This window comes from Mauremys reevesii, linkage group 17 (assembly GCF_016161935.1).
Source record: "Mauremys reevesii isolate NIE-2019 linkage group 17, ASM1616193v1, whole genome shotgun sequence".
NCBI lineage: Eukaryota > Metazoa > Chordata > Testudines > Geoemydidae > Mauremys > Mauremys reevesii.
The window spans coordinates 16,292,374-16,320,359 of record NC_052639.1 but is presented as its reverse complement, the minus strand read 5'-3'; the positions used below and the strand labels follow the sequence as shown (position 1 = coordinate 16,320,359).

Below are 27,986 nucleotides of genomic sequence, written 5' to 3'. Positions count from 1 at the left end.
ACCTGTGAGTAGTATACCGCTAAATATCATTCATCACCATGCATTTCTGAAAGGTTTCAATGCCCCATCTGGGGCTTATGTCCTGCTTTCCCACCCTGTTTCCATTGGCACTGAAGTTTGCAAAGGGCAAAGATAGACAGCACATGGTTGAATCAGAAAAAGAGAGAAAATTCTTACCTTTCAAGTCTTTCTGTAGACTGAGGCAAAAGAACAGGGCAAGAAAAGAATGCCCCCTTTGCAAAGGGCAAAGATAGAGAGCACATGGCTGAATCAGAAAGAGAGAGAGAGAATTCTTGCCTTTCCAGTCTTTCAGTAGAATGAGACAACTTTCCTGGTTCAGACCCTCTCAGACTTGTTATCACTGCCTTTGGATTGGACCAATTAGAGTTTGTTCTACAACAGCATCATAGAATTCATTTTCCTGAACCAATCGTAGAGTCCCAAGATTTTAAGCAAGAGCCATCTCCCTCCTCTTTCCCCTCCCTTCTCCCCCGACCTTTAACTGTCTTATTCTTATCTAAAGAAAAAGACCCCCAGTATTGTTCCTGCCATGTAGCCCTTTTACATAGGGGTTTTTATAAAAGTTAAAACCATAAGCTTTTAGTAACACACAATTTTAAAAGTTTTCCCCTAGGTTTTAAACTATCATGGGTTATTTTTTAGTAATGAACCAACAGGCTTTTGCAGCAAAGCTCCTGTTAGCAAAGCAACCTCTCTGAGTCAGTGGATCACAGAGAAGGAGTTTGCTTCTTTACCTGCTTTTTAACAAACACATGTTAAAGTTACATTAAGTTTTGCCAAGGTATAATGACTTGAAAAGACAAACCTATCTGAAGACACATCCCTTTATTTACAGGAGTGTTTCAATAAAAAAAAAGAGCAGGCAGAAGCACCCTAGGTTTAAAACCCCAGGTTTTTAGTAACAGACAGTTTATAAACCCCTTATGTAAACCATTGGATTAGAAAAAAGAAGAATGCTTCTTCCCCCACTTTTTAACAAATAGAGGTGGAAGTTATATTAAGGCTTTTAAGGGAATAAACACTTGAAAAGACAAACCTATCTGAAGACACAGCCCTTTTCTATGTGTTGTAATAAAAATAGCATGCAAAAGCACCCCAGGCCTAAACCCCAACTAAGAAAAGTTTTCCCTGAGGTTTTTAGTGAGAACAACTTAAAACATCCTTTTGAAGGCACTGAATTAGAAAAGAAAAAAACCGCTTTGACAAAACAAGGCTATCTGAAGACACATTCCTTTATTTAACCCCCTTGGCAAAGGTGTTTCAATAAAATGTGAGTCTGCAGAAAAAAACCAGGGTTATAAAAGTAATGTATAGTGATAAAAATGTTTTCCCCTATGTTTTAGGCTAATGTGGATTATTTTGTAGTAAAAGCAGCCTGCTTTTTCAGCAAGACCATTGTTAGCAAAAACAGCCTCTGTGATGAGAGATAAGAAGGCCAGAACATAACAAGAAAGCCCTAGGCCTGCTTTTAAAACAAAATGATACCAAAAACTTGTATTAGAAAGAATAGTAACTTTAATGTAAATAAGCTTACTATATAAAATGAACTTTTTACAATAAAAGTTTTAAAAAGCTAAAGTAAGTAGCCAGAGGCCCTCCCACATTTTCCCCAGAATAAAACTGCTCTGATCTTGTCTAAACAATGAGGACCTTCTTTATTTTTTTCCGCCCTGTAACAAAAGCTGACCAACGCATAATATAAACCATTTAAAATGTGTTTTTTAAAGTAATGCCTAAAAAAACCCTCTTCAACTTATTAACAATGTAAAACAATAAAAAGATAACAAAACCCAACCCTCATGGCCTGTAAGTTGTGCAAAAAGCTTTAAAAGCCACAGTTCAGTTACAACCCATGCCAACTGTGACTTTTTAAAAAAGGGTTAGAACATAATAAGAAATTTTTTTAAAACCCACAGTAAAACACAAAACACAGCAACTTTTCTAACAATGTAAAATAAGACTTTTGGGGGGTTTAGTAATAAATTTAACAGAGATTATTTTTAAATGAGCAAACTTGCTTTAAAAAGCTATAAAATAAATTAAAGAATACAGGTTGCAGCTTTTAAAGACTTCTGGTTACAGAGATATTAATGGGTATATTACCAATTACAGTGTCTTTTTATTAACTGTTTAAACACATTTATTATAGAAAATAAGAATTTTTTAACCATTAAAGTTTAAAGAAGCTAAAGTATATAGCCACGTTTCTCCCCCCACCCCAGAAGATGGTATGAACTGTTTTTTAAATATGTGTTTGAAATAACTGTTATTGAAAATAGTGTACATTTTTAGGGGTTGTGCATTAACATGGGTATTGGGATTTATGTTTGTTATTGTTAGTAAAAAAGAAGCTGCCCCAAAGGTTTTACTGTTGCAAGCTCCTGCAGAGATGCCAGATACTCCCCAAGCAGTGGGAACCATAGACCCAGACTACATTGTGAGCAACCAGGCAACTGCAGAGATTGACAGGGATGCTGAGCTGCTGCTAGCCGAGAGATGTATGGGAAGCACCTTGTGGTAGGAAGTGACCCCGGGAATGCTGTAGAAGCTGATCATTAATCCCTTAATGTGGAATTCCCTGGCTCCATCGGGCCCTGGGTCAGAACCAGTGGAGCAGGATGGGCCCAGGTTACCTTACCACCCCCACTAAGTTTGGCTACTGTTTGTTCTGCCCTGTCCAGAAGGTCAGGAACCCTAACTGTTATTGTCAGCCACATGCAGGAGGCTCAGAAGCTACAGACTGCTTGTTCTACCCTGCCTGGGGACTGTGGGTTGATATTTGCTCAGCCCAGCCAGGAATCCTGAGACCTCACTGTTGCAATTATTCGATCCCACAGGGAGTCCAGACAAGTGTGTGACAGCATGGGTGGTGGGCAAAACCTGCACTTGGAGAGGCTAGCCCCTGGCCTGGCCCACCCCTCTGCCTGAGGCTCCTCCCCGCCTACCAGAGCCCCCCCCCCCGCATGGCCGCCAGCACCTCCTCCCACTCCCGGGCTGCCTGAGTGCCCCCAGCCGCGGAGTGCCAGGTGGGTGGCGCAGCCCTGCTCCCTCAGCCTCAGAGCACCAGGCAGTTGGGGTGGGTGGCATGGCCCCCCTATCCCAGCCTCAGAGCACCAGGCAATTGGGCAGGTAACATGGTCCCCCTCCTTCATCCCCGGAGCACCAGGTGGGCACCTCCCCTTAGCCCCAGAGCATCCGGGTGGAAGGGCAGGTGTCATAAACAGATAGTTAAGGGTTAAGGTCTCTTTTACCTGGAAAGGGTTAACAAGCTCAGTAACCTGAGGAACACCTGACCAGAGGACCAATCAAGGGACAGGATAATTTCAAATCCCTGTGGAGGGAAGTCTTTGTCTGTGTCCTTTGTTTGGATTGCCGTGCTCTCTTTGGATTTAAGAGAGGCCAGACATATTCTTCAAGTTCTCCAAGGTTTCCTGAAGTATTTCCTACTATCCAGTCTAGTGAGTATTAGGAAGGCGGACTAGTCTTATAATTTAATTTCTGTATTTGCAATTGTGTGTTTGCTGGAAAAATTCTTTATTTCTGTTGCTGTTACTGATTATTCTGAGGAGGAGGGAGGGGGAAGTCTCTCCAGGTTTATAAGTCAGACCCTGTGATATTTTTCCATCCTGGTATTACAGAGATAGTGTACTTTCTTTCTTTCTTTTAATAAAATCTTTTCCTTTTAGAACTTGATTGATTTCTTCCCTTGTTTGGATTTTCAGGGGAAGGGGAGGGGGGAAAGTGAATCCCTCTTTGGTTTGATTCTAGGAATTTAAATCCAGGTATCTCTCCTAAGCACTAGGAGAGGGGAGGAGGGAAATGGTTTGTTTCCCTTTGTGTTGAGATTCAAGTTTGAATCTGTGTTCCCCAGGGAAAGTTTTGGGGGAACAGGGAGTGTGTCAGACACTTAAAAACTGACTGGTGGCAGCGAGAACCAGATCTAAACTAGGATTTTAGTTTAGAGGAGTCCATGCGGGTCCTCATCTTGTGAACCCTAAAGTTCCAAGTGGGGAATAAACCTATGAAAGCAGGCAGCATGCCCCCTTGCCAGCACCAGAGCACAGGTTGTCCCCCACTAGCCCCAGCCTGGGGCCCTGGCCATGTGGGGGGAAGAGCCCCCCCACAGCACAGCACCAAGAAGAGGCCTGGGGATGGAGCGTCAGCGGGGCCATGCAAGGCTGTTTGGGGAGGCTCAGCCTTTCCTGACCTCCATTACCCACCACCTATGTGTGACGAGGTGCACCAACCCCACACTGGACCAAGAGGTGTGGCCCCCCCCCTTGACAAACAGCCCCCCCCTCACAATCTGACATTCAGTTGGTGACAAAAATACATTCAAACGTTAGGCTGACCAGTCTACAGTTCCTTAGTCCCCTTTGCTCCTCTCTATAGACACTTAGGGCTAGATTCAGAAAGACTTAGGCGCTTTTCATCAGTAACACTTCCCTGGGCTGAGGGTGTTTGTTTGTTTTTCTTTTCAAACTCTTGACCAACACACAAGTTTTACTGACAAAAGTGAAGTGTAAACGTAACCTTAGAATGGGGCTCACAAGAGCTACGCATGGAGCTGCCTAAGACATATTGGGTGTGTCCTGAGCCCTACTGCTGACGGGCTGGGCTGCTGGAGGTGCCAGCCACAGCCAGGAACCCTCTCTGGAGACAGCTGCCAAGGCTGCTTTGCAGGAAGCCAGGGAACAGGACACTCCCCTTGCACCTTTTTAGCCCGGTGGTTAGAGCACTCACCTGGGATGTGAGAGCCCTGGGTTACAGCCCCCTCTCTGCCTGAGGGGGGGAAGCTCAGCTCTTGTTAGGAGCGTGCTCTGAGCACTGAGCTGTGGATACTGTGGTGGGAGGCCCCATCAGTCTGCCCTATTGAAGCTGTTGCCCTCTGGATAAATAATTAAAGCTAATTGGAGCAGGGGGACTGGACCCTGGTCCCCCACCTTGTGGGTGGGTGCGCTAACCACCAGCCTGTAGAGTCAGTCTCCTGCGTGTGTTTTCTTGTGCTCTCTCTCTCTCTCTCTCTCCTTCAGAGAGTGATTTGGCTGGAGCCTGAGAAAGGGAACATACACAGGAGCAGGACCCAGTCTGCTGGTGGTTACAGCACTGACCAGTGTCCAGTCCTGTCTCCCCAGAGGAGCTTTAACTGGAGAGACAGGACCCCTCCCATCAGCATAGCCCCTGATTTGAGCACCTCCCCGAGTCACCAGCTGCCCGGGGGGCTCTTCCCTTTGCCCTGCGGGGGCTCTGAGGCCCCCTGGCTGGAACCAGGTTGTGGGAAGAGCTGTGGGGAGCTCCAGCCCCTCTGCCTGCCCTGGGCAGGGGGATGGAGGATGAGAATATGGGCCGAGGGCTGTTCTCAGGGCCGCCCAGCCTGGGCACATGGAGGGTCTGTGGCTCCCTGGCCCTGCTCAGGCTCCCATCACGGCTGGGGGGTGGGGCCTCAAGGGTAAGAGGAGGGGCAGGGGTGGGGCCATGGATGGAGCAGCAGCTCCTGGCCCCCCATTTTTGGGAAGGCTCCGCTGCCCCTGTGCTGAAGGCCTTTTCTTCCCCTGGTTTGTGACTTGCTTTGGGGCTCAGGTGGGAGATAGGCACCAGGCGCCTACAATATGGCAGCAGGGCATGTGCCCAGAGACAGACACATAGTAAAAAACATAGGTGCTGAGTGAGTTTAGACCCCTACATTTTCAGCTGGAATTTTGTGTGCCACTGGGGAGCTTAAAACTGGGACTTTGCCTGGTGCCTAAACCCCAGACTTAGCTGCCTGATTCCTTTTGTGCATCTGGACCTTAGTAACTAAGGGAGGGGAAGAGAAACACACACACAAGCCGTCATAACATCACCTAAGGAAAATTACATTGGGTCATTACCTGCCCATCACAGCTAACATTAAAGAAAGCAGCTGAGTGGAAGGGAGACCAGCCCTGTGTCTGCATCTCAATCTGTTTTCAAAGGAGCAGTGAGATCTCTGAATTTGCAGGGCCACTTCCACAGCCTTGTTTACATTCAGAGTAAGGAGGTGCCCGTTTACCCCATGGCCTTTTGGCAGTAACAGCTCGTCTAGATTAAGTACTGTAAGGAAATGTCAGCCAGAGCCATTTAGCTGGAGCTCCCCTACCTGCTGAATCCGGGAGAGACCTTTTCCAGCCGTTTCTGCCCCTGCAGGGCGCGCCCATCCACAGCCATTAGAGGAAGAGTTGGTATCACAAGTGTCCATTTCCCTTGCTGAGGCTGTGTCATCCATTCTATTCAGGGAGTCCTGCACCTCAGGGGCTTGAGACTGGATTCTTCATGCTTTAGTGAGTCATTTAAGCTATTTTAAATTGAACTGAGCGTCCTACTGCCTGTTGCTTCCACCTGCTGCAAAAATGGAAGTAAGGAAGTGGTTGGAAAATTACAGTTATAGACTCCCTGGCACACACTGATGGTTACTAGGGTGACCATTGTTGCAAAGAGATCAAAGTTCTCTTAAACAGGCATACACCTGTGCTGAGCACAGAGCTGGCAGGTCCGGTGCCAGCAATCTCAGTGATCCACATGAGCCAACCTGGGGTGTGTCAGCCCTGAAGCCTGCTTTTCTGCCTCGCTACTGATCACTATGACAACAATAAATTCTATTTATGCCACACCTTCTGCCTCAGCTTTCTGCTCCTGATCTGAGCAACTACTCAGTTTGAGGCCTTTGGGGTTTTTCCAGGTGGGAGAAGAAATTGAAGGTGGAATGTGGTATTTTTGGTGCAATCTTGTTTACTTACAAGGAATGGACAAAATTGGGTTTCCCTGAAGACAGAAGGAACCAACAACAGGTTTCTTGCACACAAGACCCAAACCATTCTTCAGCGAGCACCCAAAACCTCTCTGCAGGCTTTTTCCATGGCTGTGCTGCCAGCTGCTTGGGCAGGCTGTGGCCTTGTCTACACTGCCACTTACAGCACTTCAACTTTCCTCGCTCAATGGTGTGAAAAAACACCCCCTGAGTGACGCAGGCTTCAGCGCTGTAAAGGGGCAGTGTAGATAGTGCTACAGCATTGGGAGCCGTGTTCCCATTGCTGGGAGCTACTCCCCTGGTGGGGGTTGCTTTTTGCAGCGCTGGGAGAGCTCTCTCCGAGTGCTGGAGCCATGACTGCACAGCCACGTTAAAGCACTGCCATGGCAGCTGTGTAGACACACCCTCTGTCTGTCTGTCTTGCTTCTCCATCACCTTCTGGAGCCCTCTGCTGACAGATTTGGCTCACACACCCCTTTTCATAGGTGGGGCTGTCTAGCTGTATCTTACAGCTAGGTTTAATCTGACGCACAGTGGAAAACTAGCATGTGGCCATGTTATGAAAGACTCTATTGTAATACATACACACAAGAGGGCTGAATGAAGGTTTTGCAGTCAGCCATAGCATTGGCATTTCCTCACTTTGCAACCTGAACATTCTTTTAATGGTGTTGTTTTGCATGTAATTTCCTAGGTTTTAAAAATTAAATGGGGGGAAAAATCGAAATGTTTTCATCAGCACCAGCAACCAGAGCCCTGTGAGCCCAGGAGAGACAGGGATCCTGCCCTCAGTTCAAGTGCCTGGCACCACAGGAATCCGGCATCCAGGAGGTGCAATCCTAGGTTACCTCCTACTCAGCACCTTCAGGCTTGGGCTGGACCATGCTCAGTTTCTCTGCGTGGATGGTGCACATTCAGTCCCGTCTCTCACAGGAGAGCAGATGTTGTATATTTTATAGTAAATGTGAGAACTGCCTACCCAAATAAGTGCCATGATTTCTAGGGTATTGAGCGAATACAGAGGTTCTCACTGGGAGGATGCACCCCTCTGGGGGGCACAGAATGTATTCAAGATGGGGCACAAGAAACTTTAGGAGAGCCATACCAACCTTTCTGCTGCACTGCTGCTGGCAGTGGCTCTGCTTTCAGATCCAGGTGCCCTGCCAGCAGCTGCCACTCCTTTCCCTGCCTTCAGCATTGGATGGTGGCATATGTACTTGTGCGGCAGGAGCAGTTTGAAGGGAGGGGCACAAACAACTAAAGACACAAAAAAAGGGGGGGGCATGATTAAATAAGTTTGAGAACCACCTCGTATATGTTAAATGTGAGACCTGCCTACCTAAATAAGTGCCCTGATTTTCAGGATACTGAGCATCTACTGATTCAACTAACTAAAATGGTAGGTACAAGTGCTCAGTACCATTGAAAGCCAGACCACTTATTTAGGTACCTAAATAAGAATGTTGGTAATTAAGTTCAGACCCCAGCTTTGAATCATAGAATCATAGAACGATAGATTAGGGTTGGAAGGGACCTCAGGAGTTCATCCAGCCCAACCCCTTGCTCATGGCAGGACCAACCCCAACTAAATCATCCCAGCCAGGGCTTTGTCAAGCCAGACCTTAACAGGATCCCACCACCTCCCTAGGGAACCCATTCCAGAAACATGGTTTCAAATAATTCTTTGTAAATTATTGTTCCTCAAATGCTAGAACCACAAGTTTGTGTTGAAAGTCTCTGTCCCTCCCATCTCTGGAAGCAGGAATTGTTCTAAACGTCAGACTTGGCAGCAATAAGTTAAAAAAAACCTCTCCTTAACTGATTTTTTCTTCACACATTGTGTCACTGCAGGTCAGAACAGATGTTGAGATTCATGAGGAGTTAACATCAACCTCTGTGTTAGGTGGCAATAAAGAGAAACTTTCCTGAGTTTTTATTTCTAAGCACGAGCACAGAGTGCTCAGGTGTCTAAATTTGGCACTAATGCTACAATTCATGCAGTCAAAAATCATTAACCTCAGTGGAAATATATAGGTGAGTGGTAGACAAGACTGATCTGATCGACTGAATGTAATTTCTGTACACACACGCACATCATACATCATTTGAAAGTCTATTAGGTCTACTTTAAGATGAGTTATGATAAGGAGCTGTCAAATGTCACTGTTACCATACAAATGGAGATAAACAATGACACCCATCAACACTTTAAAATGACCACTTTGAAATATTTGCCTTTTTTCTGTTAGTGTAATGACTCTATGTATTAGCTCAAGATATAAGATTGGATTTCTTTGTGACTTTAAAGCCCCAACAACTAAAGGGTAAAACAAAACTGAATAATAAATTTGTATGGGTATCACTGAAATGTAATAGCGCCAGTGACATTTCTATTCATCATCAACATCATCTTATTCATCATTACGGGCTCTGTGGAGACTGCTTGGGTTGCCCTCATCTTCCCTGCCTTGACACCTACACAGTTCCACACAGGAAAGAGTTTTCTGACAACAATCTCACTGCTGCCCTTAGAGTCCACGATGACAGTTTTCTCTGTTCCCATATCACTCCAAGTTCCATTGACAGAACCAGGAGTCTGACATATGCTTATGAATATGACATAGCTGGACTATGCTTTATGCGAAAGGCCCCATGTAAGGTATCATTGGAAAAGTTGTAATCTACTGAATATGGGTTTCCTATTTCTAGGTAGATATCAGTCCTATAGCTGAAGTTAGAAATATGAGGTGTAAATCTGAATTAATAATTTAGTGATGCTAAGTGAGGGCTGTTAATGGTACTTCAAGAACTTGATGACTCTTAAACAAGAAACAATGGTCTGTGAATGGTTTTGTTTCCCTGTAAGCCTTCCTGAGGCCCTATGGGTCAGCCCATGAAGTATGGAGACCGGGGTCTTACAGAGACATGTGACCATGTCACCTTGTTACTGGAATCCACCTTAAATGTGGCATTTTTACCCAAGGGGGTGGGGGAATCAAACAAAGGTTCCTGCCTTAGGGAAATTCTGTATAAGGCGGGGGGAGTAAACAAGGGGCAGATACTCTTGCTTACCACCCAAGATGTCTGCTGGAACTAACAGAGACTGAACAGGGGGCAGGATTGGGCCCAGACTAGAAATGTGTCTAGTCTGTGAAAGAAGCTTATTGGAACAGCTTTGAGGGTGAGATATTATATGCAACAAGCTTCTTAGTGTATTAAGTTTAGCCTTGCGTGTTTGTTCTATTTTGGTGAGTAACTTATTTTTTTCTGCCTGTTATCTCTTATGACCACTTAAATCCTAGCTTTTATACTGAATAACATCACTTTTGTTTATTAATAAACCCAGTGTAAGTAATTCTGGGTGGGGGGAGGGGGTTGCCTGTTTCTATCTCTCTTTACTCTGAGAAAGAGGAAGAACAATATGAACTGCTACTGTATCAAACTGTATACAGGGTAAGACAGATTTATCTCGGGTTTGGGTCCCATTGGGGCTGTGCAGCTGGGTGCTGAGAAAAGTCCCTTTTAACTGAACCTTTCCAGAGCTTAGCTAAGCTCAGTATCTGTATTCTGCACAGGGGTGTGGCCTAGTCTCTGTGCTGGAGGAGGCCTGGAGTGTCTGGCTCAGCAAGACAGAGTTAAGGGGTTCCCAGGCTGGCAGAAGGGTTAGGCTCAGGCAGTGATGAGCTGCTAAAATCTTAATAACCGGTTCTCTATAAAGTTCTGATTTAAGGGATGTGCCACAGTATGTATTTTTTGTACCAATAGGGTTACCATACGTCCGTATTTTCCCGGGAGGAATTTTTAAATTTTAAAAATTCCGCCCAGACAGCGATTTAAGAACCGAAAAGCCTGACATCTCTGGGAAAATACAGATGTATGTTAACCCTACCTAAAGTTCCTTTTTAAAAAGATGGGCCTGAACTAGAAATGAGCTCCTTTTCACATGTGTGGGTCCCCGCCACTCCCTTGGGGTCTGCTAGGGTGACCAGATGTCCCAAATTTATAGGGACAGTCTCAATGTTTGGGTATTTTTCTTATCTAGGCTCCTATTACCCCTCACCCCGTCCCGATTGTTCACACTTGCTGTCTGGTCACCCTCGGGTGCGCACATGGGTGGGTCCCAGCTGCTCCCTGCCCCCCCCCATTGAAGCAGGTGTGCAGGGTTAGTGCCCTGGGAGCTGCAGGGCACCGGTGGCCATGGGGCTGGCTGCAGACAGGGGCGTGGGGCAGGGCTGGCTGTGGGCAGGTGATACAGACAGGGGCTAGCAGGGGGCAGGGGCAGGGGGAGCGGGGGAAGGGGGAGCGGGGGAGGGGTGCAGGCACGCGCATGCGGGGAGCGGCTGGTGGCAGCCCCCCCCCCCGGGGACCCCCCAGGCAGCAGCCGGAGCCCCAGGGCCGGGGGTCCGAGGAGCAGCGGCAACAGGGCCAGGAGGCAGCTCACATGCCTCCTGCAGTGCAGCATGGCGCCCCCCGGCGGCCGGGAGGAGGAATTACACCCTTCCCGGCCAGAGCCCATCAAAGCTTCCCTCGCAGGGAAGCCACTTAACAAGCGGTTCTAAAACCGCTTCTAAATTTAACAACCAGTTCGAGCGAACCGGTGCGAACCGGCTCCAGCTCACCCTCAGGGGTATCTCAGCACATCAAGTGACAGTCCCAAGGGGCCCCGGACGAGGGAACCCGTCACAGTGAGATTTTCACACAGATAAATGTTTCCCTAAAACTCCACAGCTTCAAAATGATTTAGTAATAAGTATTTAGCATATTTATCTGGAGCGTTCAGTCAATTAACTACACAGAAATTTTGTTTTTTAAAACTGTTTATGGAGCCCTGCCCCACATATGCAGGCCACGTTCACAGGGAGCAAACACACACAAATACAGAAAGCGTTACACTCAGGTGTGCCCTCTTTCCAACACTCAAGGAAGCCATTCCAAAGGTCACACCCCACACACTGGATGTACCTCAGTCACCACAACTGTTTTGTAACCCACCAAGCAGTTTCACATTCCAAACTCGCAGGGACGTTCTGCACAGAAGCAGGAAGGCCAAGACCTGGGGAATCTCATGATTTCACAGGCAGCAAATTCACCCTGGCAGTGCCACCGGCATCCAGAATCTGAGCTCATGGCCTGGCCCACACACTGTACTCCTGTGACTTAGGGTAGCTCCCCTGGCTACCTTAAATTACACTGGGGGAGGGGGAGGTTTTTCTCACCTTCTTCCCACAAAACAGCCTGTAATCTCAAGGGTACACAAGTGGTGTGACCAGGGTCCCAAAGGGGCCACACTGAGATTGCTTGATCAGTGCAAACTCCAAAAAATCAGGCAGACAATCCCAAAAAGTTCTACCAACCCAAAGGATCACACGCATTACCCACTGGGTCAATGAATATTTCAGATCTTTCCCAAATACATGCTTACAGCCAATTCTTATTAACTAAACTACAATTTATGAAAAAAAGAAAAGTGAGAGTACAGATTAAAAGATCATTATACATAGAGATATGAATAGAGTTCTTAGGTCAGCTTCATTGTAGAGACAATGAGCTTTAGAGTTGCAAAAAGTTCTTTCAGAACAAGTTCCATAGGTTCTAGTCCAATGTCCAATATCAGACTGGAGCTGGGTACCTCAGTCTTGCGACTCAAACTTCCCCTGATGAAGCTTAAGCAGATCTGAGATAACAGGATCAGGGCTCAAGAATTCCTTTTATCGTTCTCTGGCAGCCTCTGAACAGTAGGTGAAGGGCTTTGAAGTAGACCTCTGTTGGGAATGGAATGTGAAATGCTGAGATTGTTTAGGCTTCTGGGACGAGCCGATTACGCTGGGAACTGTGTGTAAAGGGCTGGCCTTGAGCGGCCAGCTAATTGTAAATAGGATGATAAGTCAAACAGGTGTTAGGATGATAATTACCCTATGGGGTTACAGCTGCGGCTGTGTTAATTTTGTTAACCAATTAGCAACTGCTTTCTTGCCTGCTTCAAGAGTATAAAGATGTATGCTGGAGAGAAATAAATGACTTTGCTGCCAATCAAACTGACTGAAGAGCTTTGTTCATATACGCCTGTGATGCAACAAATGGTGACCCCGACGTGATTCGTATCGAATGAGGATAGTGTTGGTGGCCTGAACTGAAAAGAAGAAAAGGAGGCGCACCTGAGCTCAGTGTCGAGCAGCTAGGAGCCGCAGGGCGTCCGAAAAGAGGGGCGCACCTGAGCTCAGTGTCGAGCGGCGGCCGCAGGGCGTCCGAAGAGAAGGGCGCACCTGAGTTCAGTGTCGAGCGGCGGCCGCAGGGCGTCCGAAGAGAAGGGCGCACCTGAGTTCAGTGTCGAGCGGCTAGGAGCCGCAGGGCGTCCGAAAAGAGGGGCGCACCTGAGCTCAGTGTCGAGTGGCAAGCCGCAGGGCGTCTGAAAAGGGAGGCACACCCCAGCCCAGAGGTGAGCAGCTAACATGGGAACCGCTGCATCAGCGGAAGAAAGGACGGTGCATGAATATTTGATGCGCATCGCGGAGCGGCAGGGAGAGAAGCTCCCCTCTGATACGTTATCCCGTCTACTGCAGTGGGGACGGAGAAGGGGACTTTCTGTTCAACCAAGTACAATTTTTGATAAAACTGTTTGGGAGCGGCTAGGCTCCGAGCTTTGGAAGTCGGTGGCTCAGGGCGATAAGGAGGCCTTCTCCCTGAGTCCAGTATGGAATAAGGCGAAGGAGATAGTAGAAACTCTCGCGGCCGAGGCAGGAGTGCAGGCGGCCCTTTCTGAGCTTTGCCGCCCAACGCCCGGAATGCCTTCTGTGTTGCCGGTTGGAGCCAGAGAGTTTTTCGGTGGTGAGGACACGGTGATACCTTTGGCTTCCGACCCCTTCCCCATGGATGATGTTGCCCCTTCTACAGCCCCACTACCCTCCAATGTGGCTATCGGCCCCGACATGATTGATCCTGCTACGGTCCCGTTACCCCCCGATACGCCCGAGCCTATGGAGACAGCCTTGCCGTATGCACCCCCTCCAAAGCCATGCCGTGTCCACGGGGCCTGGGGGTGCCACGATTGCGGGGGGACAGAGGAGGCTCGGGTGGAACATGTGCCATCGAACCCATATCCCGATTTGACTACGTTTACTCAGTCTGACGCCTTCTATAAGGAGATGGAGCGCCAGGGTCGACAGCTGCAGCATATATGTGACAAGTTGGACCAATTGGAAGGTTTTCCACCTGGATCATCGCGATCGCATCTTCACAAGTGCTTTCATTCGACTCGCCCCCCCGCCCCGCCTGGCCCCGGGGACCCTCCAACTGGGGACCCTCCGGATCCGGTACAGCGCTGGCATGGGGTTTTAAGAGAAGCCATCCTTGAAGGTCTAACACCTGAGGCCTTTCCGGTGATTACGCCAGACCCTCAACACCCTAATCATAGACGGTGGGCCCCTTTGGATTGGAAGTTGATCCGTGAGGCGCAGAAATCGATTATGGCTTATGGACTAGATAATCCGTATGTACAGTCTATCATAGAACAGGTATTTGCTGGCCAAGCAATGTGTCCGTACGATGCGATTAAGCTAGCTGACATGCTTCTTACACCTACACAGAAACTGTTGTGGAAAGATGATTGGGCTAAGAGAGTTGACTTGGCTCTTGTCCGCAATTTGGATTTACCGGATGATGATCCTCGGCGCGTGGCCACTGCTGATATGTTTTTGGGAGCCGGTCGCTTTGTTGACCCGCATTTGCAAGCTCGCCTTGAACCCCGGATCCTGCAGCAATCACAGGAACTAGCCTTGGCTGCCTTTAAAGCGGTGCCCCAGATGGGGAAGCCGACCCCTCCCTATGCTAAAATTACACAAGGCCCATCAGAACCGTATTCCACCTTTTTGGATCGCCTTCGAGAGGCTATTGATAGATCTCCTAATCTGACGCCAGAGGCCAGAACTGCAGTTGGACTTGATCTTGCAACCCAGAATGCAAATCCCACTTGCCGCCGTATATTAGCCACCTTGCCCAAGACTGCGACCCTGATGGAAATGATTGAGGCATGTGGTAGGGCCGCTATGCTTGAGGAGACGGATAAGGCAGCAATTCATGCTAAGGCACAGGCCTCTGCACTGGCCGTGGCGTTACAACCCCTGCTTGGGCGATAGCGGGGGGCTAGAAGACCGACCCGGCCAGCCGGCCCCTGTTTCGGTTGTGGAAAACCCAGACATTTCCGGCGGGACTGCCCTGTGCAAAATGGACAGCGGGCCTCTGATGTGTTACCTGAAGCTGCAACTGGCGCTTGCACACGATGTGATAAGTTTGGACATCGCGCCGCCGACTGTTGGGCGCGTTACAAGAAGGATGGAACACCGCTGCCGGGAAACGGATCACGGAGCGCCCCTCGGAGGAGCGCGACGACACAAGTGCCTCCACCCGCCAACCCGGCTGCCTGGAACACCTCACCGGAGCAACCCGTGGCAGTGCCGGAGTGGATTTGGCCACAGCGACAGATGTAGTTTTACAGACTGACGAGGTTCAAGTTCTTCCTTCCAACACCGATGGCCCATTAGGATTTGGATTGAGTGCCCTTTTGATTGGCCGTTCGTCAACATCGAAACAAGGTATTTTTGTTTTGCCTGGCCTTATTGATGCCGACCATACGGGGAATATTGGGATGATGGTACGCGCCCTTTGTCCCCCTGTGACTATAACTGCTGGTACACGTCTTGCTCAGTTAATACCTTTCGAGGGATGTGTGCCCCGATCGACCCCGATTGACCGCGGGTCTCGAGGGTTTGGATCCACTGGCCCTCCCCAACCTGCCTTTGCTATGGACATCACTTTGCGCAAGCCCACCCGAACTGCTCGGCTTCAGGGATCCGACGGGCGGCAGATCACTCAGGAAGCTTTTATTGGGGATGCAATGCAGAGTGGGGTAACTGAGGCACCTGGGACGACAGAGGTAGAAGATACTGTGTTTACCTTGGAATCAGCGCCCACTGAAGCGGTTGCAGCTGAGGCCCCCATGCAGAATGATGTAGGAGATGCGCCATCTAACCTAGTATCAGAATGCCCAGGGGCAGTTGTAAATGGGGCCCCTCTACAGAGCGACATGTGTCCTCAAGAACTGCCTGTGTGTGGAAAGGGAGACGAAGAGGAGCAAGAGAATTTAGTTGTGCAGCTGGCAGATACTGGCTCACCCATTTTTAGTATTGAAAGCTCTGGGGCTCAAAAAACATTTGTGCCTGTTACAGCTGCGGCAATTGAAGAACAAATCATTGCAGAAACTGTAACATCTATGGAAACCTCAGCTGAAACTTTAAAGCCTTTAGAAGCAGTGCCTGGAAAACTATTTCCTGAACTAGTCCAAGATATTACCACTGCTCATTCGGGATTTGAGGCTGCAAACAGTAGGACTGAAGAAACTGCAACAGTGTCAGTATTAGAGATGACTGCTGCAATGGTGGATGGAATGACTGAGAAAGCAATAAGATGTACACACCCTGAGCCCCTGGAGGACAACTGCTTGTTAGCTGTGCCAGGATCCTTTTTGTTTGATCCTCCCTGAATGATTTAATTGATTGAGATAATTTTTGCTTTGCCTGAATGTATAGGATGATGTCCTGATAATTTCCCCCGTAGAACTTGAACCACGATGGTGGTGGAACAGAAGAAAAAACACTCACATCATTAATATTGCCAGTGTCTAGAAATTCCTCACTAAAAGGGCATTGAGAACTGACCCTGGTAAAGAAGCAAAGAATTGCACACTGGCAGGAAAAAATTTGGGACTCCTGCTAAAAAATGTGGTATTGATTGGATTTTGGGGTTTATTTTACAGGCTGCGCCCTGTGTTGTGGAATTTTTTTTTAGAATGTATTGCCCTTCCTAATTGGATTGTAAATGATATTACCCCCCCCCCCCATTACTAACCCCTGTTTTTTAGAGCCTATTTGTTTTTTGTTTCTAAAGTTTGAGAAAACTCGGCCTAAAGGTTTGTTGAGTATTCTTAAAGAGGGGAGTTGTAGGCATAAATCTAGGTAATTTGGGAGAATGGCTTTGAATTTATGTGACCCAAAATACCTTTATGTAAAGTGCTTTTGTTAGCCTTTTTAGATTTTTGTAAATTCTGTATTATGTACTGATTATTGGCAGTTGTATGATTGTTTGATATTTGATGTAGCCCCCACGGTGGGAAAGTACAGATAGTTGTTCACAGTAGGGGCTAGTTAAGAAGTACACCCTCCTAGCTAAATTGATAGTGGGATAAGTTGGTGTCCATAAAGAAACGGTTTAGCAAGAGGAAATATGGATCGGGCCCAGGCAGGCACGCGATAGATAGAGAACTTGAAGAGGAAAAAGGATCGGGCCCAGGCGGCGGGCAACAGACAACAAGCTTGGAAAACTGGTTGATAACCTTGAGGGTGTAGTTGATAGAAAAGGTAATTAACTACTAGCAAGTAATGTTAGGCAGAGTACAAAGTTAACTCTGTGGTTGCTGGAGGGAATAGCAGTTGAATTTTGTAAAGATGCTAAAGAGAAAAGTTTTTGGTGTTTTTGAAATGTTTGTAAATAAATTTAGGCAAAGAAATTAGTTTGCAATTGTTTGGTTATAAATAATTTTGTTGCATTAGTTGAAGCTTGTATATTGTGCTATGTAATTGTAATTGTATTAGGCTAAGGGTATATAAGTGGTGATTTTTTTGGGAGTTTAAAGGTAGAAGTTAATAGTAAGAACCCTTAAGCTGTGAATAGCTTTGAATTTAGAAGTAAGTTAGGATGCAATTGTATTACTGTAAATGATTTAATTGATTATGTAATTTTTTTTTGCCTGATGGTACTAAGGGTATTTGTATATTGTATGTAATGATTGCTTGCCCAGTAGGGGTAGTTTTGTTTTGTTTTTTAGATATTAAGAAAATTGGTGTTAGCTGCATAGCATTTCATGTACCATGCATTTATTTATAGAGTTAAATTTATGTTCTGTGTCTTATGTTTGTTTGTTTGTTTGTTTGTTTGTTTCTGGCCAGAATTGTCTTTTGCATTTTATATGGTTTATGTTGTGTTTTTTCTAGGACCCCCCCTCCCTCAGTGTCAGTTTGATCGCCTGACATCTGAGGGATGATTTGGTAATAGAAGTTTGCCACAAGTTGGTGTGCTATAGAGAAGGGGGGAATCCTGTAGAATTTACACCATTTATTTGTTGTGCTTTGTTTTTGTTTGGTGTTGTTGGGGTTATGTTAAGAATTGCATGGTTATATAGGTTGGGTTTATAAAGTTTTAATTTTGGCTTGTGATAAATTGTGGTGTTATGCTGTTATAAGTTGGAAATGTTTTGCTAATGTTTTTATCCCTTTTTTCTTTCCCTCCTTTTTGATTTTGGGTAGAGGGGGGAGGTGTTGGGAATGGAATGTGAAATGCTGAGATTGTTTAGGCTTCTGGGACGAGCCGATTACGCTGGGAACTGTGTGTAAAGGGCTGGCCTTGAGCGGCCAGCTAATTGTAAATAGGATGATAAGTCAAACAGGTGTTAGGATGATAATTACCCTATGGGGTGACAGCTGCGCCTGTGTTAATTTTGTTAACCAATTAGCAACTGCTTGCTTGCCTGCTTCAAGATTATAAAGATGTATGCTGGAGAGAAATAAATGACTTTGCTGCCAATCAAACTGACTGAAGAGCTTTGTTCATATACGCCTGTGATGCAACAGATCTCCAATGTCCTAAGCACTACTAGTAATTAGTTACATGGATTAGCATAAGGCAATTACCCATATCCTGCCATTTAGAGATAGCTTATTACATATTCCAAAGAGAAATGAAGACAATGATATTACTACCTTAACAGTTCATCTAAAAGTTAATGTCTCCTTTTGAGCTCTGAATTAATAGAATACAGTGAGAGACAGGAACCATTTGGTTACATTGTCAACCTCTAACAATATCTAGATATTAACACCCAAAACCCAAAGTCATTATCTACTAATATGTCTCTAAAGGTTGAATCTGGCTCAATGAGCCTGCTAGTTGTGTGACCCTTTCTGACCATGTGTCACAAATTATGTAAAGCACATTTGCCATCCCACCCCAGTGCTGCTAGTTCTGTGCTGCACGTCCCAGAGGCTCAGCAATGCATCCTGTCTTGCTAGCTCATGTACTTGCAGAGATAACACTGAAAATGAGTTGAGTGTAAGTGATGCAGTGACACCTGCCTGAGTCTGCAGACAGCCTGAAACAATAGTGCTAAGAAATGGAAACGTCTCCATTCCTCACAGCTCGGTCGACTCAGGATGCCGGGAAATTCAGCACGTCGTCCACCGAATTCACAGGATTGCTGGGACTGGTTGCCCAACCTTTTATCTTCGGCGTCTCTGCCCTGCTGCAGACAGGAGTGGGGGGAGCCACCCCTCACCTAAACAGCCAAAGCCTCAGTCAGAGAAGGAATCTTCCCTCCTTCTTTCAAACATGCAATAGTCCAAACCCACCCTAGACACTTCAGTTCTAACCAATTATCACCAACTGCGAGAGCTCTGATTGCTGAGTGAGCTGAGAGGGGAGCTAGCAAACTGCCCACCACAAGCTCAGCTCTCTGAAGCGCACACTCTAGACGGGGGCGGCTCTAGGAATCCCGCTGCCCCAAGCAAGGCGGCGCACCGCTGGGCGCGCTCTGGCGGTCGCCGGTCCCGCGGCTTCGGGGGACCTCTTGCAGACGTGCCTGCAGAGGTTCCACTGGTCCCGTGGCTCCGGTGGAGCATCCGCTGGCATGCCTGCGGCAGGTCCACCCAAGCCGCGGGACCAGCGAACCCTCCGCAGTCATGCCTGCGGGAGGTCCACCGGAGCCACCTGCTGCCCTGCCAGCAAAATGCCGCCCCAAGCGCACGCTTGGTGCGCTGGGGTCTGGAGCCGGCCCTGACTCTAGACATGGAGACTGGAGGGTTTGGTCTTCTGGCAATTCCAAAATATTTGGAAAAAAATTGGTCCGACTGAAAATGAAAAGGTTCCGAATTGTTGGCAAATTGAAAAACATTCCTCTCCAGTCAGAGAGAATTTCCATTCAGCTGGTATGTGGGAGGCCCAGACTGAAATCCCTCCTTTGCCCGATTTAGATGGGGGAGTTGATCTTAGCCGTCCCCTGCCCCTGGACATTGCTGTGGTGTTTAACACTCACTCCCGGCCCATCACACAGCAGCAGCTGGCAGGTGTTATTCCTGGCTCAGGTAGATGGACAGACACTAGCTCTGGTCGAGCTGGCCCCTAAAAGCAGCAGCGTGGCCACGGCAGCTTGGGCTGACCACCCCCGTGTGCCCCCAGGAGGCTCACTGGGATTGGATGTAGGCTGCTAGCCGGTGCTGCTGCAGGTCCTGCCTTTTGGGGACAGAGGCCTTGAGGGCTGCAGAGCGAGCTGGCCCCACGCTCACCCTGCAGTGGCAGCGCCTGTCTCGTGGGGCTGAGCCCTGCCCCCCACTCTGGCGGTTGTGACCTGGCACATGGGGTCTGAGTGCCACTCAGGCTGGGCCCAACTGTCCTTCCGCTCTGATGAAGGAGGGTGGCCAGGCCACATTTGAGAGTGGCGCTGCAGCCCTGTGCACCCTTTAACCTGGACGGCTAAACCGCAATCTGTCTGGGGCCGATGCATGCACCCCTCCTGGCGATGCCGTAAAACCACCGCCCCGAATGGCACAGAGCTGTGATGACCTTCTTCGGTCTGCACAGGGTGAGTGTAGACGCTGCTTCACTGCGGGAGGCCTAACTGTCCTCAGCAACTAACCCACAATGCCCTGCTCTGCCCACCAATGTAAACTCCATCGCCCAGGGCTCAGAGACCAGAAGCCTGGTTGGCCCTTGAAAACCCCACATGTTTTTGAACTGCCCCTAGGCTCACCTCCGTTCTTTCCATCCAGCTGACCGAGACGTGGTCATTACACTGGGCATCCAGGTTCCATGTCGGTGAGTGGCATTGCAGCCCGGTGCGCAGGAGCTCCAGTGGGCTCTCTCAAAACGGCCAGAGTGGGGGGCAGGGCTCAGCCCCACGAGACAGGAGCTGCCCCTGCAGGGTGAGCGTGGGGCAGGCTCACTCGGCCACCATCCCAGGCCCCCCCATTCCCCTGCATGCATAAAATGAAATAACAGAAAAGTCCTGAGAAATAAAACATAAAATAACCAGAATGTCCCAGGGTTCTGGCTGGAATTCGGGGTTCTGTTAGTGTTGACTGTTTTCATGGGTACATTTGTCTGGGGCAGGAAGAGGGGGGAAATGCACCCCTGAGAGGCTCTGGATTAGCCAGGTGGAGCTGGTGGTTACAGGGCGCAGAGGCTCGAGCCAGGCCATGCTGACCAGTCAGTGCTCTGCCAGACTCCCTGGTTCCCAGGGCAGCTACCCAGCAGCTGGGCGGTGTGGTTCCCAACACAGGCAGACACTCAGGAGCTACCTTGGCTCGAGCTAGCTGACTGAAGGCAGCAGACGGGCTGTGGTGCACAGACAGCAGCTCAGGGGTTAGCTGTCCAGTTCCCGTCCCACCAGCAGACGGTCAGCCCAAGCCGCCACGGCCACACTGCTGTTAGATCTACCTGAGCAGGGACTGACCCCTCCCAGCCGCAGCTGTGTAGACGAGCTGGGAGTGAGTGTTAAACACCACAGCACTCCCCCGGGGGGGGGGGGGGGACGCCCAAGGTGCACGCTCTGATCTAAATCAGACAGGGGAGGGATTTGAACCCGTGCTTCCCACGTCCCAGCTGAGTGCTCTCACCACTGGGCCAGGGGATATAAAGGAGGAGGTTGGGCTCCTCTGCCTCTGGCCATATGTTTTTAACGGAGCCCTTTTCCTTCACATTCTAATACAGGCCGTTAAAATGCCCAGAAACGGAACAAAACATTTTGTTCGATCTCAGATAAATCGTCTTCAATTTACCAGAAATTCTGAGCAGTTTCATTTCCAGTGCAACCCTGACAAACGTTTTAACGAATATTTAGAATTACCCGCGGACCAGAACCTCCATTCTCCTCCAGATGGACCACGCTGAGGGCCGCAGCGTGTGCAGCTTTCTCTGGGGTGGCAGCGCGTTTTCTTGCTGTTCAGCCTCCAGCCTCCTTTGCTGTTTATTGATGCTGATGCTGAGTGTCTCTGGACAGAGTGGGTTAATCCCCGTCGCTCATTTGGCGCCTCGGGCAGATCTTGTTGCTGACTCAGGGACTCAGCACTGTCGGGCCAGAAGCAGGTGTACGTCGGTCAGCGCAGCAGTGGTGCCCAGGGCTCGCACAGCCAGGGGTGGCGGGGATTTTCCAGGCCGTACTGGAGCCAATCACATATTCATTGGGATGCTCCTGCATTCCAAGCTACCAAAGCCATCAGCTCTTGCCAGACACCTTCTAGAGGCAGAATCAGAAAGTCCCAGCCCTTGAGCTGAGGCTCAGGAGCTCCCTCCTCTGGTCCAGACCCCACTTCCAATGCACAAGTGAAGTGACATGAATCCCTGTGTTGGGAATGTCGGCCTGTGACGGGTCTCTGAGTGGAATCTCACAGGAGGATTTCTGGGTGGGATTTTTGGGGGTGTTTGCGCTCGGGTGTCTATAATCCCATCTCTAGATAAGCAGGGTGGGCTGGAAGGCCAGATTCTCAGAGGCATTTAGGACCCTAGAGATGCAAATAGGTACCTCATGGGAGTTTCAAAAGTCCTTACACAGTTAGGTACCTAACTCCCATTGGTTTCAATAGCCCTTAGCTCAGGTGCATCTGCGAACCCCACTAGGTGTCTGTGGGCCTGGGCAGGCACCGACATACCTCTCTCACTCTGGCCCCTAGTGAAATTCCAGGGGCCGTACTGGTCGGGACGTCTGCCTCGGTTAGACCTGGCTCCTCTGTGCTTCCTGTGCTCAGACCTGTGAGGGCCCAGGCCCTTCCTTCCAGGCAGCAGGGGCAACCAGGGACCTGCCCCTCTCTGAGCTCTATCTGTGAGCATGTCCTGTTCTCAGCTACCCCGGGACCTCCTGTCCCTGCCGCCATTCTCTGCTGGCACCACACCGGGAGCCCTAGGAAAAGCTGGGGCTGCAGTTCATGTTTCATCATTTTGAGTTACGTTGTGAATAAAGCAAAGTCCCAGGCAGGGGTGAGTCCGACCCCGCGCGGGCTCTGTTCAGAGTGGGAAGAGTCCCACCACGCACAGCCCGGGCCAGCTCGATTTGGAGGAATGGGGGAAATTCTTCCCCAGCCAGGTACAGATTTTAACGGCCCCTGGACAGTGCCACAGGGGGCCAGGCCAAGAGCTCAAATTCTGGAGGCGGGTGGCACTGCCAGGGGGCCGTTCTCCAGAACCTGCGAGTTTAGAATATGAAACTATGTGATGGGATACCAAAGAACTGTGGTGCCAAAGGCAGGGCACAGAGATCCCACGGGTGGGGGGACTGACCTTTGCAATGGCTTCCCTGAGTCTCAGAAAGAGGACACACCCGTGTGTAACTTTCTCTGTTTGTATTTGAGGCTGTTTAGTCTGTGCACTTGCAGGCTATAGTGGGGTGTCCATGGATAGAAAAAGTTTCTAAAAACAAAATTTCTGTGTTGTTAATTAATTGACTGCTCCAGGTATGGTAATAATGCTAAATACTTATGAGTGAAGCATTTTGGAGCTGTGAAATCTTAAAGGAAATATTTATTTTCATGAATTTTTCCTCACCCCTTTCTAATTCTTCACAAACCACTCAGACAGCTTCTCTGGGCTGTGAGTCAGACATCGACAGTGCCTTGTTGGTTACAGTCAGGATCCTTGAAGCAGATGTCTGAAGAGATCTGCAGCTTTCTGATTCATGGCCTGTAGTGTAAACACTTCCAAGTGACCTGAAATGCTCAGAGAAGTCACCTCTTTGCTTTGGGTTTTCTAACAGCTAGAAAAGAGCTTTTACTGCCTGGCCCTGAATTGGGACCGGCAGGCAGGAACCCTGCACGCATACCCAAGCAGGGTGCTGCATTCTGCACTAACGTGGTCTGTTAACTCGGGCTGCTCCCTAAGGTAGAGAGGCACACAACTCACCCCACCTTCCCCTCTGCCGCACTGGCTGCTGACTGACTCCAACACTTTGCTAGAGTAAGAGAGCCCCTAGCCTGCATGCAGGACCAGGGGACCCCCATCCCCTGTTCTTAGTGTAATGGCCCGGACTTCCCACATAGCCCTTGGTACATCACCACTGCCTCACCTTTGGAAAAGTCACCGAGTGGAGAAGCAAAAAAAAAAAAAAAAAAAAAAAAGTGATGGGAAAAACTGAGCCCTGGATGTTATTCATTGTATTGCCCTGGGTTTTATTGTTACCCAGTAACTCTCTGGAGGGTTAAAATCCTCACTGTGCACAGTGCCCTGAGGCGTAGCGCCCCCGAGTGTTGGCCCAGGAGTTCGGCTGCTCGCTCTCCTGTGGGCGCGGGGGGCTCCAGCAGATGCCCACGGTGTGCAGGGAATGCAGATCAGAGGTGGGGAAGGAGGCCCCGATGCTGGTGGCCCTAGCCAGTAAATACAATAAGAAAACTTCAGAGGATGCAGCATGTGGCAGCCCATCTTCTACCTAACACCGGGGATGAGACTCTATCACCCTGCCATGCCCACACCCTGCCCTGGCTCCCACTGAACCTCATTGCAGGGACCAGATCCACAAACGAAGTGGGCCCCAATTCTCAGTACTCGCTTCTTTCTCCATGCACCCAACCTGCTGCCACAGCTGGGACCACTGAACTGGGGACAGGGCCTTCTCAGTGACAGGTGCCCAGATCTGGAACCCCCTTCCTCCCCACCCCGCACAACGGCCTCGGAGAATGTGCACAGATCTAACCACTATCAGAGCCAACGGCCTGGCCCAGCTCCTCAGAGCGTCTCCCCTGACGGAAAGGGGAGGCCGTGTGCATTAGTGGACAGGACCCAGCACTGACATAAGGCATCTGGGCTTGGTTCCCAGCCCTGGCTCTGACAGGCTCCATGACTTTGGAGAAGTCACTGCCCCCATGTGCTCTCATATGGAAACCGGGGGTACAGCACCTAGCACAGTGGCAGGGCCATCCCTAGGGGAGTGCAGGGACCGGGACAAACCCCCACTCAACCCTTTCCCCCAAACCCCTGCCCTGCCTCTTCCCACACCTGCTCTGCCCTCACCTGCCCCCATTCCACCCCTTCCCCCAGCCCTATCCCCTGTGATGGGTTCGGTCACAGAGACCCCGTTGAGACTGTCACTTGGTGCTCTGGGGTACCACTGAGAACAACCCTCCTGCCAGAACGGGCGCCCCTCACCTCTGTCTTGCTGAGCCAGACCATCCAGTTCAGCTCCAGCCCAGACTCAGAGAATGGGCCACGTTCCTCTGCAGTTCCTCAGACACTGAGATTCACCCAGCCCTGGGGCTTCTCACTTAACAGGGACTCACCCAGTGTTCAGCCTCTCTGGGAGCTGAACCCCAAATAAATCTGTTTTACTCTGTATAAAGCTTATACGGGGTAAACTCATACATTGTTCACCCTCTATAACCCTGATAGAGAGAGATGCAAAACTGTCCCCCCTCATTTCTTTGTAACAATTTCTTACACTGGGTTTATTAATAAACACAAGCGATTTTATTAAGTATAAAAAGTAGGATTTAAGTGGTTTTAAGTAATAACAGACAGAACAAAGTAAATCACAAAGTAAAATAAACCAAAACACACAAGGCAAAGCTTAATACACTAGGAAATCGGTTACAAATGAGAACTTCTCACCCTAGATGTTATTTCAGGTAAAATCCTTCCCAGGTCAGTTGCCTTTTCTGACCTGGGTCCAGCCTGTTCTCTCTCACCCCTGTGGTTACAGTTCTTTTGTTTCCAGATGCTTTCAGGTATCTCCTGGGGGGGGGGGTTAGGGAGAGGTTGGGGGGGCTGTCTCTTAAGCCAGCTGAAGACCCTCATTGTTTACTTCCCACTCCTTACCTAGAATTTCCCTCAGGTGGGGAAACCTTTGTTTGAAATCCCACCCCGCCCCCTCTGGAAAAGTACCAGCTCCGAGATGGATTTCAGGATCGGATGACGTGGTCACATGTCTGTGTAAGACCCCAGTCTCCATTCTGCCTAGGGTGGCCCGCCCGCCCGCACACAGGAAGCCTTTAAGGTAAACAAGGCCATTTACAGCCAACTCTCCTGTCACTGGGAGCCATCCAGTCCCTAATGCCCCATTGACGGCCCTCACCTGGTGTGACTACATCAGTAATACAAATTCATACCTCATACTTCTAACTTCAGCTACAAGAATGATACACGCATACAAACAGGAAAATCAAACTGAGCACATTATAACTTTTTCAATGATATGTTACAAGAGACCTTTTGCATACAGCATATTCCAGTTACATCATATTCAAATTCATAACCATATTTTCATAAAGCACATGGAGCACAATGTCACACTGGCAGGGCCATCCCTAGGGGAGTGCGGGGCCCCCTCCCTCCGCCCCAGGCCCGACCCCACTCCACCCCTTCCCCCCTGCCTCTTCCTGCCCCTGCTCTGAGCCCACCCTGCCCCCATTCCACCCCTTCACCCAAGTCCCCTCCCCCTCTTCTCCCGAACGATGCCCAGAGCCAGCAAGGCAGGGTGGGGCATAGCGAGACCCGAGGTATTGCTGCCAGCCCCGCGCTGCCCAGGCCCCGCATACTCCTGAAGCAGGAGGCAGGGGGAGAGGAGCGTGGCCAATGGCGCTGCAAAGACCACGCTGGACACTTTGGGGGCTGTGCCAGCCCACAATGCACCAAGCCAGGAGGAGGAAATCGGGGACGAGGGTACTGAGGAGGAGGGGGGCCTAGAGCCAGAGGATAACTCGGCATCCATAGCTGTGTAACCCTTCTGCCTGTCAGAGTCGGCAGCAACAAGGTACCGTGTTCACTATCTAGGGCAGAGGCCCATGGCGCCCGCGGGGGGCATCTAAATGCGCCCGCATCCTGGCTGGCGGTCAAGCATCTGCTGATATGCCGCCGAATTTCTGCGGCATTTTGGTGGCGATGCCTCTCGATGACATCGCTTGGCGCTGACAAGCAGCATCATCGAGAGGCGGCAATGCCGAATTTCAGGACCCAGGATGCCCCGCAACCGCACTCCACCTTCCCACAAGCCTCAGCGGCAGAAGGGGAAGAGGTGCTCTGGGGGATAGCTGCCCAGAGTGCACCACTCCAAATGCCACAGCAAGTGTGACCACGCCATGCGTGGGCAGCCGACAGTGTGAACACACGACAGAGCTTTCCCTGCAGCGCCCTCTGTGGGGCGCTGTAACTCCCAACGCGTTACATCTGCACGTGGAGACAGAGCTTTAGCCGTCCAATGGCCACTAACCTTCCTGGTGAAAACGGAAACAAAGACGTCGTTAAGCACCTCTGCCTTTTCCACATGTTCTGTTATTGTTTTTCCTGCCTAATTGAGTAATGGGCCTACCCTGTCCTTGGTCTCCCGCTTGCTTCTAACGTATTTGTAGAATGCAAAGGTGCCGACTTCCCCTCTGGCTGGTGGGTGCTCGACCCCCCCCTCTGCCCAGGCCCTGCCCCCACTCTACCCCTTTCCCCAAGCCCCGCCCTGCCTCTTCTGGCCCAGCTCTACCCCCGTCCTGCCTCTTCCCATCCCTACCCTGCCCCATCCATCCCACCCCCATTCCACCCCTTCCCCATGTTCCTCCCCACCTGTTCCCGCTGCCGCCCCCGAGTGCACTGCATCCCCGCTCCTCCCCCTCCCGCCTGGAGCATCCTGAGCACCGCAAATCAGCTGATTTGAAGTGGTGGAAAGTGCTGGGACAGAGGGAGGGGAAGGAGTTGGTCATTGGGGCCACCGGTGGGCGAGACGCGCTGGGGGGAGGGGGGAGCTCGACCTCTGGTAGGTGCGGAGCCCCTGCCTCAGTCAGCCCCATGCACTCAGCACCTAGGGTAGAGTGTTTTCTTGTTACCCTCTATGTCTCTAGCAGGTTTGATCTCGTTTTGCCTTTCAAATTTTGTCGCTACATGCGTGAGTCATTTGTTTATATTCCTCCTTTGTAATTTGACCTAGATGGGCCTATTCTCAGCTCAGTCTGCAGCAGGAGGCAGCTGGCAGTGCTTTTATGGGAATAAGGAAGTGAAACTAAACCTGCTACTCCTGGTTCACGTGGGTGTGAGTAGGAGAATCAGAGCAAGTGAACTGGATGCAGCTGCCTGACAAGTCTGCAGCAGCTCCTCACTTAGAGTGAGGTGAGGGAGGACACACCCTAACAGGGCCAGGGAA

At 49.6% G+C, this 27,986-nt stretch overlaps 1 protein-coding gene across 2 annotated transcripts in view; it reads right to left on the bottom strand.

Annotated features, from left to right (window-relative positions):
- The window catches only part of LOC120384940 (butyrophilin subfamily 1 member A1-like), a 37,946-nt gene extending 31,561 nt beyond the window's left edge, over positions 1-6,385 (bottom strand). The window contains exon 1 of one of the 2 annotated variants that reach the window (XM_039504042.1): positions 6,140-6,385. In XM_039504042.1, coding sequence (XP_039359976.1) covers positions 6,140-6,197 — 58 coding nt within the window. In that variant the 5' untranslated portion in view covers positions 6,198-6,385. Of the gene's footprint in view, positions 1-94; positions 147-6,139 lie in introns of those variants that run through there. The other variant, XM_039504043.1, reaches the window with a different exon arrangement.
- Between the last annotated feature and the right edge of the window lie 21,601 nt (positions 6,386-27,986).